The sequence below is a fragment of the Dromiciops gliroides genome, chromosome 6 (genome assembly GCF_019393635.1).
Source record: "Dromiciops gliroides isolate mDroGli1 chromosome 6, mDroGli1.pri, whole genome shotgun sequence".
NCBI lineage: Eukaryota > Metazoa > Chordata > Mammalia > Microbiotheria > Microbiotheriidae > Dromiciops > Dromiciops gliroides.
The window spans coordinates 139,493,136-139,515,675 of NC_057866.1; the positions used below are offsets into that span (position 1 = coordinate 139,493,136).

Consider the following 22,540-nt stretch of genomic DNA (forward strand, 5'->3'; position numbering starts at 1 on the left):
GATGTCTTTTGACTCACACAAAAACTGGATTTAAGTGAGGCAGAGTTTGGATGAAACCATTGGCCTCACTCTTTTCCAGAGTCATTGGAGTCCAGTGGAGAGGTGGAAAGCAGCCCTGAAAAGGACTCAGCAGCCCTCACACCAGAGGTATTAGTCCTCCCTGAATATCTCTGTACCCATATCAATGCTAGCTATCATTAACATGTCCAAAATGGAACGCATCATTCCCTCATATTCCTCCTTTATCAAGTCCATTCTCTATATAGAATTTGTAATGGGAAAGTCTCCGTCATACCCTCCAAGTCTCCATTTTAAAATATTTAATAGTTGTCTTCAAAAATTTGAAAGGATGCAGTGTAAAAAGCATAATAAAGTTGTCTTTAATTGGCCTAGAAGGTAGAACTGGAATGAATTCATGCAGGTTAAGGAGGGAGGTTTCAGATATGTTTAACAAAAATCTTTCTATGAATTAGATGTAAAATAATGAAAAAGCCTCCATGAAAAGTTTATATGATTATACAGAGAAATCTAGAAGGGCCCTTAGAGGCTACTGATTCCAGCTTTCTTATTTTACAAATATTAAATTAATTAACATGTGTAACTTTAAGATTATACAATTTAAAGCGCTTTATAAAGGTTAGCTATTTTTATTGTTGTTGCTGTCATCATCATTAGCAGCAGCAGCAGCAGCAGTAGTAGTTGTAGTCATAGTCGTAGTCGTAGTCGTAGTAAGGAAACAGTCAAAGAGGTTGTGTCTCAGGATCACACAAGCCCATAAAGGACTGAGAAAGAAATTAAATCAAGCCTTCCTGACTCAAAGTCTCATGCTCTCTATACTAAGTCATCTAGCTCCCTATTACTTATGGGATTTAAACAAAGACTAGATAATCATTAGTCAAGAATACCATTGAAGGCATTCTTAGACTCTATGGAAGTTTAGATACGATGATTTTTAAATTACCTTCAATGCTACCATTTTAAATATAGTTTTCAAGGCAGCTGGAGTCTAGAAACACACTAGGTGAAAGTTGATAATCAGGAATATAAAATGTTAGAAATCATTTAGTCCAATCCTTTTGACTTTACTGATGAAGAAACTCAGACTAAGAGATGTTATGTGATTTGCTGTAGGTTATAGGGCTAGTTAGTGGCTGAACAAGCATTAGAACCTAGAATCTCACTGTCCAATGTTTTTTCTACTACAGCTTGTTTCCTCACTACATGAACAGAGCGTGTTTAAATGTGTTTGGGAAGAGCAGTTCAGTAAAATTCCATTTCCTAGTTATGGGTTTCAGCCTGTGATTAAGAGGATCATTCTACTTAGCTAAAACTTACCTCTTAAAACAGTGAGCTGCAGTAACAAGCCATGTGTTACTAATCAGAGTGGCTCCACATTGATGCACATTGTTATGCTGAAGGCTGGCTTGCCATGGCCAGGCAGACTTTGGTGCAATTTCTCCACCAATTATTCTGTTGATTATTGTTGGTGTCAATCTTTTGCCACAGCCTGTAAGAAATTTGTTGTATGATTAAAAAGGTTCAATAAATCACTTTCAAGTTATACAATGGAACTTGCAGATGTATTGTCTTAGAATACAGTATTATTTGTTTTCTCATGATCATCAGTGGTTATACAGCATATAAATTGTTGGACAATGTAATACAATGCTAATTCAAGAAACACTTATCAAGCATCTAAAATAGGCAAGACAAAAAACAAACAAAAATAGTATTTGTTTAAAAAAGTTAACAGCCTAGGAAGAGGTATATCATGTCAACAGATAAATCAATTCAATATGATTAAGGGAAGAAGAGGAAACTAGCAACCATAAATATCAGGAAAGACTTCCATAGGAGGTGGAATTTGAGATAAGCTTTAAAAGGTGCCAAGGATTCTAAAGAGCTGAGGAAGAAAGTTCAATTCAGACATGGAGGACAGCCTGTGTAAGAGGCACAGAGACAGGACATTGAATATTGAGTTTGGGGAACAGCAAGTGTGCCAGTATGTATAGACTATAGAATATCTGAAGAGAATGATTTGAAATATGTCTAGAAAGGTAGGCTAGAGTCATATTATGAAGGACTGAGGACTTTGCCTTTAATACTGTAAACAATAGTAGACCATTACAGATTCTTGAGGTGGGGAGTAATATATTCAAAACTCTAATTTAGGAAGATTATTTTGTCAGTTTTGTGGATGATGAATTGGAAATGGGAGAGATTTGAGGCAGGGATGCCAATTAGTAGACTATCACAATAGTCCAGCAAGAGATGGTGAATTCTAGAACTAGGGTGATGGCTGTATGAATCTATTGAAAGGGGCAGAAGAGATGTGGAGGTGATTGGATATGGAAGATAAGAGAAAGGGAAGTTGAGGACTGCTGAGATTTCAAATGGAGTGGAAGAAAGATATGGTAAACCTTTTCTATTATTTAATTTGTAGCACTAATGTCTATTCATCCTACAAATGCAGACTTAGTTTTTGTGCAAATCCCACTCTAACTTTCCATTGTGGCTTGGAGTTGATCTTTGCTACTGAAAAAGTTATTCAAGAGACAGATACATGGTATGGTATAAAGAGTTCTGGGCCTGGAGTCGGGAAGACCTGGATTCAAATCTGACCTTAGATATTGAATACCTTTTTAACCTTTAGCAAGTCACTTAACCTCTGTCTGCCTCAGTTTACTCAACTGTAAAATGGGGATAAAGATAGCATCTATCTCCCAGGGCTGTTGTGAGGATCAAATGAGATTTGTAAAGCATTTAACATAATGCCTAGTACATAGAGGTGCTTAATAAATGCTTGTTCCCTTCTTTCCCACCTTCTGTCCCTCCTTCCTTATAGCTCTCCTTTCTTCCCTACTTTCTACCTTCAATCTCTCCTGTCTTCTTTTTCTTTTCTCTTTCCTCCTTCCCACCTTTAACCCCTTCTACATTCTCTTTTTCCTTTTCTCCTTCCTTCCTTCCCTCCTTCATATTTTTAATCCCTCCTACCTTCTTTTTTCTTTTCCTCCTTTCTTCCTTTTTCCCTCCTTCCTACTTTTCTCTTTGCTCCTTCCTAGCTTTCCTCCTTTCTACTTTCTCTCCTTCCTACTTTCCCCTTCCTTCTTTTCCTCCTTCCTACCCTTCCCTATCTACTTTCCTCTCTTCCTCCTACCTTCCTGTCTAGTCAAATTTGGAAAGGCTCATCATTAAGAATCTGGAGATAAGGTGACTATTTTTCCCAGTGGTAATTTATTTTAACTGTTTTTTACATCATGGTGGAGTTTGTGACTGCATCATTAGAGGTATGTAGCAACCACATGGCTCAAATCATAGGTCCTAGAAGTATAGAGATATTTGATTATTATACTTATGCTTCCAAGAGAGAAACATATGTAAGTATAAAAAGGAATTGGTGGTATCTTTTGGAACTCCATGACATGTTATCAGGTATTCATATCATTTCAGTTTGGTTTAATAAACATTGACTACATGTCAAATACAAGTCATAAGGGAAACAGTTAGCCATTCCATGGTTTTAGCATTAATAACTACCTAGAGATAATTATGAGTATTATCATATTAGAAAGCAAAGAGTAGCAGTGAAGGGTAGAACCAATTTATTGGAAGCTTGAAACTAACCCTGATTAAGCAAAGTCTCCCAAGGACATTCAGCAATGAAAATGGAAAGAAAACAGAAGAAAAATGTTAACAGTTTATGAAAATCATTTCAGCAAATTCTATTCTTCATCAGAGAAAATGAAACTGCTATACTGGGGACCTTAATGTTACAATCCCTGAGATAGAAATGTCACTAAAGAGAACAAAGATGAGAAAAACTGCTTGATTGGACCAAGTGTGCATGAAAGGCAATATATGCTAGGGAAGGCCCAATTGTGAAGGTATTGAGGGATGAATATACAAGATATCTAAGGGAGAGGAAGATATCAACATCATGGGAAAAAAATCTTGGGTCTTATTAATAGCAAAGAAAAATAACCAAGAGAACACAAATAATTACTGATCAATATACCTACTTTCCTAACAAGAGACATTTTTATCAGGTTCACACACACACACACAGACATATATATATATATATATATATATATATATATATATGAACTGAGAAAGGTTTTTATATGGAACAATAAGGCTTCCACAAGCAATATTCGACAATGAACCACATCATGACAATCTTGCAATTGAAAGATGTAGAAAATATAACAGGCCATTGGTGATTATTATTTGTTGGTTACCAAAAAAAAGCATTTAATTTGGTAGAAAACACCAAACTACAAGTTGATTTGTAGCAACGTGTCTTCCATCTCTATATCAAGATCATTAAAGATTCTTTGGAAGATATAAAAACAGGAATAAACCTGTTCAATGACTCTCTGATAATAAACATCTGTCATGGTATAAAACACAGAGATATATACTAGCCAAAGTTATATGCTACTGTGATGGAGGTGATTCAGTGAAGAGGGCAGGCTGAGGATGAGTTCACTGGGAAGAATTAGGTCTTCCAGATGTTCCATTTTACAAATGCCTTGATTGAATCAAGCCTCAAGATATTGCATAGCCTCCTGGAAGAATTCTGTAGTCACAGAAAGGAGTTGGGCATGTCCACCCACACAACAAAGAACAAGATGATAAAGAAAATCTGCAATTTCAACATTTACTTTGATGTAATTAAAGAACTCATCTAATAGAATATATATCTTGGACAAACTATACAGATGGACATTGAGATTGGTCCAGAGATGAAAAGGAAGGTGAAAGCAGGTTAGATTGCTTTGGGGAAATTGCGGTATCTTTTTACTGACTGAGTCTTTTCTTCCCTCAAAAGTAGAGGCCCATCTTTTGACAGCAGCTTATATAACTCCACTGCCTTAGAAGAACTAAAGAACATCATAGAGGGCAATGGAAAGGTATATGATGGGTTTGAGTAGGCTGCAACCTATAGCCAATGAGGAAATTTAAAGAAGAATAGGAATAAATAAGAAGTCATATATATCAACAAGGGAATATAGGCTGATCATGTGGCAAGGACAAAGGATGACAGATAGTGAGAGTGGTTCATTGTACCCTCAACTTCAAAGTAAGTAACATTGCCACAAACTTTTGCCATAGTATTTATAAGAGTTATATATGAAAGACAGGCATGGACGAATTAAGATCTATGTTATTAGAGGGAACTCCTGGTTCAATGATACCACAGATCCATTTGGATAGAATTACATGAGGACAACCTTCAGGGTTTCCATTTATATTTTTGGGGTGATAACAAGAATGTTTGTACAAAATTCCTGGAAAAGCAAGTTTCCCTGAGATCATCAGACAGGCAAACAGGTGGTTCCTAGAGGCAACTAGGTGGCACAGTGGATAAAATTCTGGGCCTGAAATCATGAAGACCTGAATTAAAATAAGCCCTTAGAAACTTACTAGCTGGGTGAACCTGTGTAATTCACTAAACTTCTTGTCTGCTCCAGTTTCTTCATTGGGGAACTGGGGAAAACAATAGAACCTTAATGGAAAACAAGAGCACTCACCTCCTAGGGTTATAGTGAAGATCAAATAAGATATTAATTGTAAAGTATTTAACATAGCTCTTAGAACATATTAAGTGCTTAATTAATTTTTTACCTTTGCTTCCCACAATGTTTGCCTGAGCGACTCTACCAGAATATTAAATATCATAGCTGTCTGTGATACACATAATAAAGATGCTTGATAAAATTGTTTTGTCAATATAATATCAAAAAATGAAGCCTATGCTTACATCTGGTGGAGTCATTCAGGCAAATCTCACTGCTCAGTAGAAAGGCTCCATTGCCTCATTAGCATAGCAACAAAACAATTTTATCAAGCACCTTTATTATGTGCATCAGAGACAACTATAATATTTAATAGTCTTACCATGCACTTGAACTATTTAGAACATGGTTCTGTTGAAGCAAATATACTGCATTCAGACCCTGGATAGACTAGACTTACATAAAGAAAACTCATTTAACAGTCACTAACTATGCCCTTACCTATTGTCAGCTAACTTGTCAAAGTCAACTATTTGTACAAGAAAGACCAAACAAAGGCATTGATGACTTAATGTTGAAAAAAATAATAATTCAAAGCGCACAGTTGCATTTTATTTGTGGATGAAGGTCAGCATGTTTACCAAAGGATTGAGATCAGCCATTAGTACAATGGCTAGTTTCTGGGTCTCACCTCAGTTGCCTTTTAAGTATATTATTCTTCAGCACAAAACACATTTTGTTGGTTTTTCATATTCACGTGTCCCTTGAACAAGAAAATCTCCTTCTTTCAAGCCTATTTTCCTCTACTTCATTAATATGACTTGAAAAGATTTTATACTAAAAAAGATCGGCCTTGAAATTAATTTATAGTTCAGCTTTAGTTTTTGACAAGAATCTTTAATGCATGTGTGTAACAGGTACCTTTAAGAGTTTATTTTCTTTCAGAGAAGATGTAATTTCTCTTTTTTATCCCCAGTGCCAGGTATGTAATGCCATAATAAATGTTTATCGGCTGCCTGACTGATATTTTTGTAGATGAAAAATGATGATGCTCCATTTTGAAAGAGTTTCTATACTATGGAAACCCTACTAATTATTTAAATAAAGTTCTTGGACTTACATGATTGGACAGTTAGCTTGCCCGCTGTTGAACTCATAGCTGGAAAAAAAGTGAAATATGAAGATTTGAAGTTATTTGGGTCTTTTTTCTCTGGCAGATATCATAGAATCCTGACCATACATGGATTTTAGTTTTATAATCATAATTTCAGCTAAAGGTTTGAAAGAAAAGAGACTAATCAGATAAGATGACTATTTGGTATAGAAAGCAGGATAGTCAGCATTTTCAATGAAACTGAAATTAGTGGGTGGTTTGTCAGACAACTGACATACTTTGATTTGCTGAAGTCAATCACTTTGATGGAATTATGATTTAATCAATGTAGATGCAACCTGTTAACAACATCTCATCATAGGCAAATCTTTTCTGAGTACTCACATAAGTTCTTTGGAGAATCTGCTGTATACATTGGGTTATGAATGTTTATTTTGAGATATTATAATATTTTATCATTTTACTGGTACCCCAGTACAGCTTAACTGTTACTCCTTTCCCTTGATATATGATCAGGCTTCTCCCCAAGGTCTACATTTTCTTGGTGATATCTTTTATGTCGCTTCTTAAATTCAAGTCATTGTGAATAAAGTACTATAACATATTGACATCCGCCATGCATTTCTCCATGGCCTTTCTAGTCACTTGCAGTTCTAAGTCTTTCTATATGATGATGTCCATATTCACATGGAAGGACACTTCTTCCAGGAAATCTTCATTGATGGCTTCCTTCTCTCAATGGAAATTACTTTTCTTGTGTTCAGACTTGCATGAGGCTTAGTTTCTACCTTTCTGATGCACTTAGCCGTAATGGTAATGTTAAGAAGATAGCTCTTTGTGTTAGGGCCTAGACTGGGATTATAGATGGCCATGTATAATTTTCCAAATGTCATCCAGTCCACTTTATTTCTCCTTATTTTTCCACTTGCAATATCCAAGCAAGACTTATGCCTGATGGACCGACTCTATGAACTTCCTATCATCTTGCATCTCAGAATCTAGACAAGGCCCGTTCTTTATCCCCTGCATCTTTTCATCTTTGGACTCTTAGGCAGATCAAAGAGGATTGGTTGGATGATGATATCTATAATGGATAAAGGTGGAACTTTTCAACTGATCTTTTGTTTTTTCTGCTAAAAAGGATGATTTTTAAACTGGAAGAATTAAAAACTTCCCCCATCCCCAAAAGCTACTGTGGAGCTGATATATAAAGTAAGGGGATAGTATGCCTAGAGGTTGGTAATTTGTGACTGAATCAGAGCAAGGATCTGGCCCAAGGCTATTTGGTGGGCAAAGAGCAGAAATAGAGGTAAGGAGAACCTTAATGGATTCTCTGATTCTGCCCCCGACCTAGTATGAAGCCTATAAATGAGTAACTAAAATAGGAAGCCCAGATAAATGTAAAAGCTGCAATTTTAACATTCTGAACCTGTAGGTTCTTTCAGCTAGCTAACAGGGGCCAGGGCCAATAGATGTATACTAGAGCACCTACAGTTGTGTCCCCATACCTCACCAAACTAAATTAGGTTCAGCAGCTCTAAAAGCTCAGATCAGGGATAGGTAGTGATCTGATTTCACCTAGGTTAAACTTCTTTGGGTGAAGTGAAAGCTTGCAGGTCCTTTGTCTTAATCACCTATAAGATACTAGAAAAACACCATACTCAATACCTGGAGAAACAATAGTACCCCAGAGAAGAAATCAGAATCAAACTAAGCCAATATTCCCAATAGAAATGCACAGAGCCTAGCTCTAACACAAAGTCACAATTGAGTAATTAATACTGGAAGAAGCAATAAAGAACAATAACAATAATACTCTCAACATGAGAACCATTATGGTAATAGGGATGCCAACCTAAGAAGAAAAACAAAAACAAAAAACCACCCCAAAACATCCACAAGCAAAGACTCAAAGAAAAATCATAGCTTGGACACAAAGTTAAATAAAATTCCTTTAAGAAATTAATTAAGTTTTTAAAAAATTAAAATTATTTTATAAATGAAATTCTAGAGGAAAGAGTTGGAGGAGAAATGAGAGTCTCAGAAGAATGATGTGGAAGGAGAAATAAGACCCTAATGTAAGAGTTAGAAAACATTCCCAAGTAACAGACGACTTTAAAATTATCATGGACCAAATAGAAATTAATGACCATGAGACAATGAGAAGTATTAAAACAAAATCAAAAGACTGAAAAAAATAGAAGAAAATATAGGTGTCTCATACCAAAACAACTAATTTGGAAAATAGTTCAAGGAGAAATAATTTAAGAATCACCAGATGACCTAAAAGCTGTAACAATAACAACAGGCCTAGACACTAATAATAATAGTAACAATAATGATAATGATGATGACCTCTGCATTCTCTTTCAGAACTAGATAAGTCTAAACAAACAAACAAACAAAAAGAAACAAGTTGAGGGCCTCAATAAAATTTTAGAAAAAAACTAGATAATAGACCTATGATGTTTATTGAATGAAAATAGAAGGGAGTATACACATTCTTACCTGTGTGTGGCACATTTACAAGAATTGACCATGTATTAAGGTGTAAAAGCTTCACAAAGAAATGCAAAAAAGTAGAAATATTAAACATATCCTTTAGTGACCATGATGCAATAAAATTATAGTCAATTAGAAAGGATTAAAAGTAACTAGAGATTAAGTAACAAACTTAAGGAATTGGTGAGTCAAAGAACAAATCACAAAAACAATAATTTAATTACTGCTAATGACAAAAACAGATAACATGCAGACATTTTTGGAATGCAGCCAAAATAGTACTTACAGTAAAGTTTATAAAATCAACAAAAGAAAGAACATATCAATAAATATGCCATGAAATTTAAGAGAAAGCTATAAACCAATATGCCTAATGAATATTGAAACAAAAATTTAAATGATATATTAGCAGAGGATACAACATTATGTCACAATTATTATACACAATGACCAGGTTGGATTTATACCAACCTGCTAGGATTGGTTCATTATTAGGGAAACTATCAACAGAATAGATCATGTTGATAATAAGAACAAGGAAACATCAGTATCAATAGACACAAAAACTATTGGGAAGATACAACCCTTATTCCCGATTTAAAAAAACAACAAAACATACTAGAAAACATAGGAAGAAATAGTTGTCATTGTTGCTGTTTAGTAATTTTTCAGTCATGTCCTACTCTTGTTTTAAACCCCATTTGGGGTTTTCTTGGCAAAGATACTGGAGTGGTATGCTATTTCCTTCTCCTGATCATTTTACAGATGAGGAAACTGAGGCAAACAGGATTAAGTGACTTGCCCAGGGTCACTTAGCTAATAACTGTCTGAGGCCAAATTTAAACTCAGGGAGATGAGCCTTCCTGATGTCATTCCAACACTATTCACTCTACCACCTACATACCCATAGAATAAATAGGCCTTTCACTAATAAGGTAAAATACTATTTATCTAAGACCAAAACCCAATAAATTAAAAGCCCTGATTAAACACTATAGTAGAAATTTTGAAAAAACAAAACAAAATTGAAAGCAAAAACCAAAACCAAAACCAAACCACTCTAATATAGAAGTGTTCTTTCAGGACCAGGTTAGAGCAGTGGAACAAATTGGTGGTTAAAAAAAAAAACCTGACTACTTCACAGTTCTGCCTACAGCTATACAGTATATCAGCTTCCAATAACAATTCACTTATTTATCTTGTTATGTAGATGATGCTTTAAACATCACCAAAAAAGGATGAATAATAACTCTTCTACCAGACCCCAAAGGACTGATAGTACTTCTAAAGTAAGCATCTTGCCAGGCTAGTTCACTGTCTATCTGTAGAACAGAAAACAGCAGAAACAATGTGGCAGACACCAGTAATTTACTATTCTATCAGAGAAATAGTAATTATTCTAGTTAGTAGACCAGCCCACATTGGATGAGGCTGCACTTGTCTTGGCTTCTAACTTTTTCCACATGTTATTTGCTAGATTTAGAGTGACAAAACGTTTTACTCTCCACCACTGAAAATTGCCCCTTTGCACTTAGAAGTCAATAGTTTATTTCTTGAGGTTATATTTGACCAACTCATTCATTAATTTTAATGGAAGTTCCCATCAGTTGGCATTATTGTCCACAGAACAACCTGTTATAGGCCTTTCTTTCCTAATTTGTATAGGGAATTTTAAGCCTCCTTTGGGTTCCCTAGCCTCAGACCACATAAGGATTTTAAAAGTCAGTCTCAGGCTGCTTGGGAAGATTTTTTTCAAGGGAAGAGGTGTTAAAGAGTAGTCTGAAATGATGTTTAGCCACTCCATTTAAACTCTCCATATTCTCCCATTCATATGTCTTTGTATGGGAAAAGTAAGTCTGATGTACTGAGAAAAACAATCTTCTTGGAAGAAAGTGAGACCTGGTTATAACCTTGCTTCTAGCACTTTTCAGTTATGTAATGGTGAGAAAGTCACTCACTCTTTCTAATTCTCAGTTTCCTCATTTGTACAATAAGGCTAATAATACTATGCTACTTGCTTCACAGGGCTGTTGTAAGGGTCAAATGAGATAATGTATAGAAAGTGTTTTGCAAACCAAAAAATGTAAAAATAAATGTCAGTTATAATTATTATACAAAAATTATTCACAAAAGGCAACTTTTTTTTTCCTTACAGGGAGACACTATTTTCAAGTAAGTATCTCCTGGTTCAAAAGCACAGATCAGGGCACGGGAAGGAAAAACAACTCTGAATTCTGTTGAGCCACCCCCTAGCTCTTGGTGCCATTCATTTACATGAATATTTCAGACTATAATGATTCCAATCGTAAGGAACAATTTACAGAGTAGTTACAGTTTGTATTTATGTAGCACCTGTGTTCCAAAAGTATTTTCTATGCACTTGTGGATCCTTGCAATATCCCTGTGAGATAAGGGAGTGGATGATAAAATAGGAGAAAAGAAAGGGTCAGATGATTGACAGTTATTCCTCAACCAGTAAGTGACAGGACCAGGCTTTCTGACTTTCTGGCCGTTGCTCCATTTGTTAGCCTATACCTTCTCCTAGTCTGATGAACCGTAGCTTACCAGCCTAAGTCCTAATAGAAACACAAGTCAAGCAATAGGGCTAAAGGAAATCAGTCCATGTGCATGAAACCATTTCATACAGTATTTCTAGTATCCTGGTCTTTTAAATTCATAGGGGATTAATACTCCTCATTGACAATCTGCAACTAAAGTCCTCGCTGGAGACTTCAGTCAGCAGAAAGCTTTTATTAAACACCAATTATGTTCTAGACATTATGCTAGGTTGTAGAGCTACAAAGATAAAAAGGAAATCATTCCTACCTTCCACGAGCCTACAATCTATTGTATGGCTAATGGTTAGGGAACAAAATGAAGAGAAGTAAGTAGATACAAAATATACACAGTAGAGCCACAGTAATTTGCAGGGTGGAGATCACTAGCAACTGAGGGGAGAGGAGGGTCAAGATAACCTTCTTATAGGAAGTACCACCTAAGCTGAACTCTGGAGGAAATGAATGGTTCTATGCAGCAGAAATTAGGAGAAAATAGAAGACAAGAAGGGAGATAGAAATAATATATAGGTAATAGAGAGCATGCTGATTTGGCTGGACATGCACAAGGGAGAAAGTGTACATTGTGGGATGGAGATGATCCTTTGTTCACTGAGGCTATGCTAATGAAGCACAAATTCTGGCTGGTCCTATCAAGCTATTGAGTCTTCAAGTATAGAGTAATAATTACCAATCCCTTCTTATAGTGATGGATTATTGTGTCTGTTTTCTGAGGACCTTCCTAGATAAGTTAAGAATATTTCTTCAAGAGGTCATCTTCTGATTAATGAAAATGGCTGCAACAACTCTAGTAGACGATCTACTTAGTTACAGAGGGATTGCAATCTATATCAGTGGAAAGAAGACTCCCTCCACTCATGAAACTGTAGATGCTTTAAATATTCGTAATTCCATAATCCATGACACAAATTACCAGCATTGTTATTATCTCATAGTCCTCTTGTCTTTTGTGATTCACTTCCTATAGTCACATAATGCATAGAGTATACTTTTTTGGTTCCTCTCTCCCCCTGTTTTTCCTCTCTGGGTAGGGATCCGAGTGAATTCTCATTCTTTTTTTGTTGTTGTTTTTAAAACCACACCAGACTCCTCCTGCTCATTGTGTTCTCAGGGTATTATTTTCCCTTTTGATCAGACATCTTATAGATTGGGAACCACATCAAGGAAGGGACTTCTGACAGAGAACCTAAAAGAAATAATTTGCATTCATATTACCCTTATTTTTTTTTTTTAATTTGGTTTTCACGTGAGGTTGTATGAAAACTCAACTTTCTCTGCTGGAAGTTGGCAGAGGATCATAGAGTCTGAAAGGACCTAAGTAATCACATAGTTCAACTCTCATTTTTATAGATGAGAAAACCGAGGTCCAGAGAAACTCTTCATCATCACAACAAATACATTGAATGCCTCTGTGCTTGCTTTGCTCATATTCTAGTTCTGGAGATAGAGCACATACTCCATCCAAAAGTATGAGGCACATGCCTGAGAAAAATAACATAACAGAAGTATCGAAAGAACAGAACTTGCCTCAACTTGGAATATTTGGAGAAATTCTGAGAGAGGTAGAGTTGGGGGAAAAGGTTATAGAGGGAATGAGAGCCAAGAAAGGCCCTGAAAGAAAAGCAGGACCTAAGGAAGCAAAGATGAAGGAATGTAGATTTAGATTTAAAAGGAACTACAGAGTAGGTCAACCCCCTCATTTTACATTTGAAGAAATGGAGGGCTACAGAGATTAAAGGTCTTGCTCAAAGCCACAAATATCAATGGAGGAAAGTAGTTTCTTTAAAATAAATCTGTGAGATAGGTATTACTTCAGTGGCTTGCTCACTAGTTATTAAATGGCAAAATTAGGAGCTGAACTGTGGTCTTCTGATTGTAAGCCCACTGTGCTTTCCACTATGTAATGCTTCCTCTCTCCAATAATGATGATAATAATAATAGAAACAATAATTCATATTTCTATAGCATTTCTAAGGCTTTAAAGTGCTGTTCCAACAACAGTTGGGTGAAGTAAGCAGTACTCAAATGGTTCCATGATCTTATCAATTTGTACATTCCCTCCATTGATGAAGATAATCATCTATCCATGGCTGCTTATCCTATGAAACTCTTGTCCATGCCTTCCCATATAATCATCATCATGATTTTACCTGAAGTGCTAGAAGCTTTCTTCCCTTGTTTCTGACATCCAGTTCATGTCTTTACCTATGACTGATCCCTTTCCCTTTTTATGATCAGACATCCCCCGATGACCTCCTTTATTCCTGTTCTCCTGGAGTTTTTTGGTTTTATGTTATATCCTTTTCATGCCCACCATATGCCTCCATGTGATACTCATTTTTAAATCTTTGAAGATTGTTGTGTTCTATGTTTCACAACAAGATAACAATGATAGATTATTGGGTTTTTTGGGGGGGGGGACAATAAGGGTTAAGTGACTTGCCCTTGGTCACACAGCTAGTCAAGTGTCTGAGGCCAGATTTGAACTCAGGTCCTCTTGAATCCAAGGCCAGTGCTTTATCCATTTGCCACCTAGCTGTCCCCTGAGACTATGGGTTTTTAAAATGTATGTCTTTGCTTCTGAAAGAAGTTTAGGGTTATTTGCAGAACTCCTAAAGGCAATCCAACCCATTCTTTTCCAAATTCATTCTATGCCCAACCATTTGACCAATTGTACTTTCTTCCCCAGATATGTATGTTCCCCACAAAATCCTGCTTCTGTGCCTCATAGTGACATAGAGATAACCATGGATTCTTTATGTCTTTTGTCAGTGGCATATTAGCTTAGACTAGTTTTACTATGTTGGAAAGGCTTCACATATGGAACCAGCAACAGACTTAGCCTTTGTTCTCAGGACCAGTCTCTTTAAACAAAGTGGAACATATCATTGCTAGCATAACCACTTGGTGGTAGAATCTTGGTCATGACAATTCATGAAGAAGATAATACAAGTATGATTATCTGCATTTTGCAGATGTGAAAAATGAGAATCACAGAGTTCAGTTAACTTGCCTGTGGTCACAAAGATAATAAGTATCAGATCTGAGTTTCAAAAACAAATCTCCTGACTATGGCTGGTTTTCTTCCAATGCCAGTAACAAGTGGCAAAGTATAAGGGAAGAAGAAGAATGAATAGAATAAATGTGTAGCTAATGAATGTGAGTGGGGCCATTGGATAATTTTTTAGTGCTTTGCAGAACCTATTTTTTAAAGAGAATAGATTTATTTATTTATTTATTCATTTGTTCCTCTTTTCTGTTTTTGCAGAACAATGGGGGTTAAGTGACTTGCCTAGGGTCACACAGCTAGGAAATGTCAAGTGTCTAAGGCTGGATTTGAACTCAGGTTCTCCTGAATCCAGGGCCAGTGCTTTATCCACTGCTCCACCTAGCTGCCCCTGCAGAACCTATTTTAAAAAGGTCTAGTAGCCCCCAAAGAGTGAATATAACTCCTGAAGTACAAGGGGGTACTTCCCTGTTAGAACTCACTCTTGCTTCTCATGTCTTTATCCCTTTGGGGAAAAATAGTATATGTTAACATTATATATATTCTTTAAACAACAAAAAAATTTCTTGATGATGTTCCAGGTTCCACTCGAAAATGCAGAAATTACAAAACACCATAGATTTTTCAGTTGCTTGGTCACAGAGACAACAGCTACAATAGACTAGCTAGCGTTTGTTATTGATATGCATTTATTTTTGCTGTTTTGGAATGTGTGTCATTGATTGCTTCATCCAGCAGAAACAAAAGCCACTCCATAGCCTATCTAACTAATACATATTAAGATTATATTCTTTAAAGTCACAACTTCAATTTAGACAAGTTCAGGAAAACAGCTACTTATACTATCTATCTGTCTGTCTGTCTGCTGGTCCATCCGGCCATCTAGCTATCTTTATTCCTTCCTTCCTTCATTTATTTATCTGTTCATCTTCTTGTTTGCTCATTTATTAAGTTGCTTGTTCAGTCATTTTGCCCACTCATTTATTTGTTTAGGCAGCAAGATGTCACATTGGATAGAGCACTAGGCCTCACATCAGGAAGACCTGAATTCATATCCAGCCTTAGACATTTACTGGCTGTGTGACCTTGAGAAAGTGACAAAATCTCTGCCTCAGTGTTCTTAACTTTCAAGTGGGGTTAATAATAGTACCTACCTGGTTATTGTGAGGTTCAAATGAACCTCTTTGTAAAGAACTTAGTACCTAGTAGATGCTTACTAAATTCTTATTTCCTTCCTTCTTTCCTTTCCTTTCTTCCTTCCTATTTCTTTATTCATTCATTGTCATTCATTATTCATTTATATTTATTTGTTGGAAAAATGACCAATAAATTTAAAAGTAAATGCATTAATACAAATTAATGCTAATTGGAAAAACAAATACTTACCATTGAGCTGAAGGGATGAAGCATTTATTTTCAGAGCTCTTGTGTTCCTTATTTTCTGATGTAAGATGTTATGAATTTTTTCCTCTCTTTTTTCTCTTCTCTCTTTGGAGGGAAACTGAAATACCAGCACAACATCTGCTTTCATGCCATCTATGTCTGGCCTACAAAGCACAAAAAAGACAGATGGAGCTACTATGAAAGAAACACTAGAATAAGAGTCAGAAAATGAGTTCAAGCCCCCCAGCTCTACCACTACGTGAACCTAACATATTCTGTTTCTTCATTTATAAGCAAAATGAAGTTGTTTAACTGCATAATTTCTAGGGTATCTTTAGCTCTAAAATTCTATGACTTTAAATACATGGCTTCTTGCATTTACTCTCTTACTTGATTTCATAGCCCTTTATTCTCATCTTGTGCAGTTATATGTTAATTTTTATTTTGTTATCTGTATGTACCATATGTACTTTGTCTTCCTTCTACTGAATTACAAGCTTCTTGAGGTAGGGGAACATGTAATATTTATCATTGTAGCTCCATCAGCTGATAGAAGAATAAACTGTACATATTTAATGGAGCTATGTATTTTTTTCAATATAGATATTTCCTCCAATGATGCAGGTTGCAACGTATCCATGTCTATCCTTCCTTTACAGTTCTTGTCCATATCTTCCCATTCATTCAACACAGGGGTTTAATTCAAAGTAGCAGAGGCCTTTCTTGTGTTCTGTTGACATCCAAAGGATACCATTGGCACATGTGGGTTATCCATTCCCCTTACTCTTGTTGCATGGCTATTGCATTTTATCATCATAAATTGTATATAATAAGGAGGTTAGTACAGTGGCTAGCACATAGTAAATATTTAACAAATTCATATGAATTCATTGATTAATTTGATAAATAATTGAATTTTCTGGTTTGAGCAAAAATGATGTTTGTATTATTTGGTATGATGATGGCTTATCTTAGCCAATCCACATAATCTTAATTTTTTACTCTTTTAAAATTTTTTTCTTTTTTCTTTTTAATTTTTCTCAATTACATATAAAGATATTTTTGAGTTTCAAATTTTTCTCTCACCCTCTATTTCCTCCCCCCACCTGAGCCCATCAAGCAATTTGATATAGGTTATACATTAATATCATGTTAAACATATTTCCACATTAATCAGAACAAAAGAAAAAAATGCAAGAAAAAATAAACAAGAACAATAACTAAAAAGCAACAACCAAAGTGAAAACAGTATGCTTCAGTCTGCAGTCTGACTCCATAGTTTTTTTTGTTTTGTCTTGTTTTCTTTTTCTGCACATGTAGCGCATTTTCCACAAGTCTTTTGGCATTGTCTTGCATTGTATTGCTTAGTAGAATTAAGTCTATCACAACTGATCATCACAAAATGTTGTTGATACTGTGTACAGTATTCTCTTGGTTCTCTTCATTTCACTCAGTATCATAGACCTAGTGGTGGTATTGCTGGGTCAAATGGTTTGCACAGTTTTATAGCCTTTTGGGCATTGTTCCAAACTGCTCTCCAGAATGATTGGATCATTTCAAAACTCCACCAGCCATGCATTAGTGTTCCAATTTTCCCACATCTTATCCAACATTTATCATTTCCTTTTTTGGTCATATTAGCCAATTGGATAGGTGTGAGTTGGTACCTCAGAGTAGTTTTAATACGCATTTCTCTTATCAGTAGGGATTGAGAACATTTTTTCGTATGGCTATGGATAGTTTTAATTTCATTATCTGAAAACTGTCTGTTCATATCATTTGACCATTTCTCAATTCGGGAATTACTTGTATCCTTGTATATTTGATTCAGTTCTCTATATATTTTAGATATTAGACCTTTATCAAAAACACTATCAGTAAAATTTGTTTCCCAGCTTTCTTCTTTCCTTCTAATCTTGTTTGCATTGGTTTTGTTTATGCAAAACCTTTTTAATTTAATGTAGTCAAGATGATGTACTCTGCATTTCATGATGTTCTCTATCTCATTTTTGGTCATCAATTCTTCCCATCTCCATAATTCTGGCAAGTAAACTATTCCTTCCTTTTCTAATTTGCCTATGTTATCACCCTTTATGTCTAGATATTGTACCCATTTTGACTTGATTTTGGTGTATGGTGTAAAATGTTGTTCTATGTTTCCATTTTTCCCAGTTTTTGTCAGATAGTTCTTATCCTGGAGGCTAGAGTCTTTGGGTTTATCAAACAGGAGATTGTTATTTTCATTTACTGCTGTGTTTTGTGTGCTTAACCTATTCCACTGATCCTCCTCTTTATTTCTTATCCAGTACTAAATAGTTTTGATGATTGCTAATTTATAATATAGGTTTAGATCTGGTACACCTAGGACACCCTCCTTTGCATTTTTCATTAATTTCTTTGATATTCTTGACCTTTTGTTCTTCCATATGAATTTTGTTATTGTTTTTCTAACTCTATGAAATATTTTTGGTAGTTTGATTGGTATGGCACTGAACATGTGAATTAATTTAGGTAGAAATATAATTTTTATTATATTAACATGGCCTACCCATGAGCAATTTATATTTTTCCATTTGTTTAGATATGATTTTATTTGTGTGAAAAGTGTTTTTTAATTGTGTTCATATAGTTCCTGGGTTTGCCTTGTCAGGTAGATTCCCAAGTATTTTATATTTCTTTTTCTATCTTTTGCTGCTGGACTTTGAAGGTCATATATAGAAATGCTCATGATTTATGTGGGTTTATTTTATATCCTTTAACTTTGCTAAAGTTGTTAATTGTTTTAAGTAGTTTTTTAGTTGATTCTTTAGGATCTTCTAAGTATACTATCATATAATCTGCAAAGAGCAATTCCTTCAATTTCTTTTTCTTCTCTTATTGCTAAGGCTACCATTTTTAGTACAATATTTAATAATAATGGTGATAATGGACATCCTTGTTTTACCCCTGCTCTTATTGGGAATGCCTCTAACTTATCCCCATTGTATATGGTGCTTGCTGATGGTTTAAAATAGATGCTGTTTATCATCTTAAGGAAAGCTCCATTTATTCCTATGCTCTCTAGTGTTTTTAATAGGAATGGGTGCTGTATTTTGTCAAAAGTTTTCTCTGCATCTATTGAGATAATCATATGGTTTTGGTTAGTTTTGTTATTGAAGTGGTCAATTATGTTGATACTTTTCCTAATATTGAACCAACTCTGCATTCTTGGTATAAATCCCACCTGGTCACAGCGTATTATCTTGTTGATAAATTGCTACAATCTTTTTTGCTAATATTCTATTTAGAATTTTTGCAGCAATAATTCATTATGGAGATTGGTCTACAATTTTCTTTCTTTGTTTTTGTTCTTCCTGGTTTAGGTATGAGCACCATATTTGTTTCATAGAAGGAATTTGGTAGGATTTCTTCTTCACCTATTTTTCCAAATAGTTTGTAAAGTATTGGAATTAATTGTTCTTTAAATGTTTGGTGGTATTTACTTTAAACCCATCTGGCCCTGGAGTTTTTTCTTAGGGAGTTCATTGATGGCTTGTTCAATGTCTTTTTCTAAAATGGGCCTATTTAAAGATTTCATTTCCTCTTCTGTTTATCTGGGCAATTTATATTTTTTGTAAATATTCATCCATTTCATTTAGATCGTCAAATTTATTGGCATGTAGTTGGGCAAAATAGCTCCTAATTATTTCTTTAATTTTCTTTACATTGGTGGTGAGTTAACCCTTTTCATTTTTGATGGTGGTAATTTGGTTTTCTTCTTTCTTTTTTAAATCAAATTAACCAAAATTTTATCTATTTTATTGTTTTTTCATATAACCATTTTAGTTTTATTTATAAATTCTGTAATTTTCTTACTTTAAATTTTATTAATTTCACCTTTGATTTTCAGAATTTGCAATTTGGTATTTAATTGGGAATTTTTAATTTGTTCTTTTTCTAGCTTTTTTAGTTGCATGCCCAAATCATTGATCTCCTCTTTCTCTATTTTATTCATGTGGGCATTTAGAGATATACAATTTCCCCTAAGATCTGCTTTGGCTGCATCCCATAAGTTCTGGTATGTTGTCTCATTATTGTCATTCACTTGTATGAAGGTACTGATTGATTCTATGATTTGTGGTTTGACCCATTCATTCTTTAGGATGAAATTATTTAGTTTCCAATTCGTTTTTGGTCTATGTTTCCCTGACCCTTTATTACACATGATTTTTATTACATCATGATCTGAAAAGGATGCATTTACTATTTATGCCTTTATGCATCTGACTCTGAGGTTTTTATACCCTAATGGTCAATTTTTGTGTATGTGCCGTATACCACTGAGAAAAAGTTTTATTCTTTTCTATCTCCATTAATTTTCTCCAGAGGTCTAGCATATTTAATTTTTCTAAAATTCTATTCACTTCCTTAATTTCTTTCTTATTAATTTTGGGGTTAGATTTATCTATTCTTTGAGGGGGAGCTTGAGGTCCCCCAACTAATATGGTTTTACTGTCTATTTCTTCCTGTAACTTACTTAACTTCTCTAAGAATTTGGATGGGGGGGGGGCAGCTAGGTAGCACAGTGGATAAAACCTGTCCCTGGATTCAGGAGGACCTGAGTTCAAATCCAGCCTCAGACACTTGACACTTACTAGCTGTATGACCATGGGCAAGTCACTTAACCCTCATTGCTCCACCAAAAAAAAAAAAAGAAAAGAAAAGAAAAAAAAGGAATTTGGATATTGTACCACTTCGTGCATATATGTTTAGTACTGATATTACTTCATTGTCTATGGTACCTTTTACCAAGATATAGTTCCTTTCTTATCTCTTTTAATTCGGTCAATTTTTGCTTTTGCTTTGTTTGAGATAAGGATTGATACTCCTGCTTTTTTTTTTTACTTCAGCTGAATATAATATATTCTGCTCCTGCCTTTAACTTTACTTTGTGTTTATCTCTCTGCTTCAAATGTGTTTCTTGAAAACAACATAGTACAGGATTTTTGTTTTTAATCCACTTTGCTATCTGCTTCTGTTTTATAGGAGAGTTAATCCCATTCACATTCACAGTTATGATTACTAACTGTATATTTCCCTGCATCCTATTTTTTCCCTTTTTTTGTATTTTTATCTTTCCTTTTCCCTTGACCTTTCTCACTAAGTCTTTTGTTTCTGGTCACCTCAGTCTACCCTCCCTTCTGTCAGCCCCACCTCCCTTTTGTTCTTTCCCCTTTCAATTCCTAGTTTGCCCTCCCTTCTATCAACTCCTCCTCCTTTTTGTCCTTTCCCCTTTCCCATCCTAGTTTTACCCTTCCCTCTATCAGCACCCTGCCCTTTTCTTTCCTCTTTCCTTCTTTACTTCCCATAGGGTAAGATAGAATTCTATACCCATTCATTTTTACTCTTCCCATCCTTTTTACCCTATAGAAGTCAGTTTTCCTGTTTTTTTCCTTTCATATTATTCATTGAGTCCATTTTTATAATTAATCAATAGGTATGTCAGATCAACTGCATAGGGACATGTATGACAGTGATGTGGTGAGGGCTAGTGTGTACTTATATCTTTGTTTAATGCAATACTGCAGAGCTGAATTATACAATCTTTCAAGAGTAAGAGAATTTAACTATTTTCAGACAATTTTCAAATATATTTATATGCAATTAATATGCTGATATGGATTTCCCCAGCAACGTGATACCTGTTTTAGTTCTCCTGCTGTTTGTTGGTTTGTGTTTTAAATACTAGAACTAAAAAGCTAAAGAAAAATGAACCTCCCAGATTCACCAGGCTAAATAAGGGCAAAGGGAGGTGGGGGAAAGGATAGAGGAGTTAGATAATGAGAAGATACTATTTGTCAGTTATAAAATATTTCATGTGTTTTACTAGAACAATAACTAGTACAGGGTAAACAGGAATTTATCAACCAACCACTGTACATATATTAAATACCTACTATGTGCCAGGCATTTTGTTAGGTGCTGGAAATACAAATAAAATTAATGGAGAAAAAAGCCCCATTTACAAGGAACTGATTTGGGGTGGGTGATACTTCCTTCTTGGAATGCTTCATTTTTTCCCCTGGCAAACAGTCATTCCCCTTGCTCATCTTGTATTCTTCTTTCTGCTTGTGTTGTCAACTGAACACACCCATGGTTAGCCTCCCTTCTATAATGTCCCTTACACCCCAGGTGCTCAAGCAGCTCCTAGTACTCTCTCCATTTTAAATATTCATTGTGAATATTATACCTCAGAAAACTGCAAACACTACAAATCAAGGCTTGATTTATTGTTTTGTAGATTATCTAGATTTAAGAAAGTGGTGGAGAAAATATTAATGATACAGATATATACTTAAAAGTCTTTTGTGCTTTTCAGGTAGCCAGTTATTACAAATTTACCAGCACATCTCTGTCACCTTCTTTTGTACTCTATTAAATCTACTGGCCTCAATTA

At 35.1% G+C, this 22,540-nt stretch overlaps 1 protein-coding gene across 1 annotated transcript in view; it reads right to left on the reverse strand.

The window, feature by feature from the left end:
• TMPRSS11A (transmembrane serine protease 11A) overlaps nt 1–22,540 on the reverse strand; it is a 52,286-nt gene that overhangs the window by 12,625 nt on the left and 17,121 nt on the right. The window contains exons 6-8 of the mRNA XM_043972264.1: nt 16,108–16,268; nt 6,643–6,681; nt 1,336–1,507 (exon numbers count right to left, since the gene is read on the reverse strand). Of these exons, the coding sequence (XP_043828199.1) occupies nt 1,336–1,507; nt 6,643–6,681; nt 16,108–16,268 (372 nt within the window). The remainder of the gene's footprint in view (nt 1–1,335; nt 1,508–6,642; nt 6,682–16,107; nt 16,269–22,540) is intronic.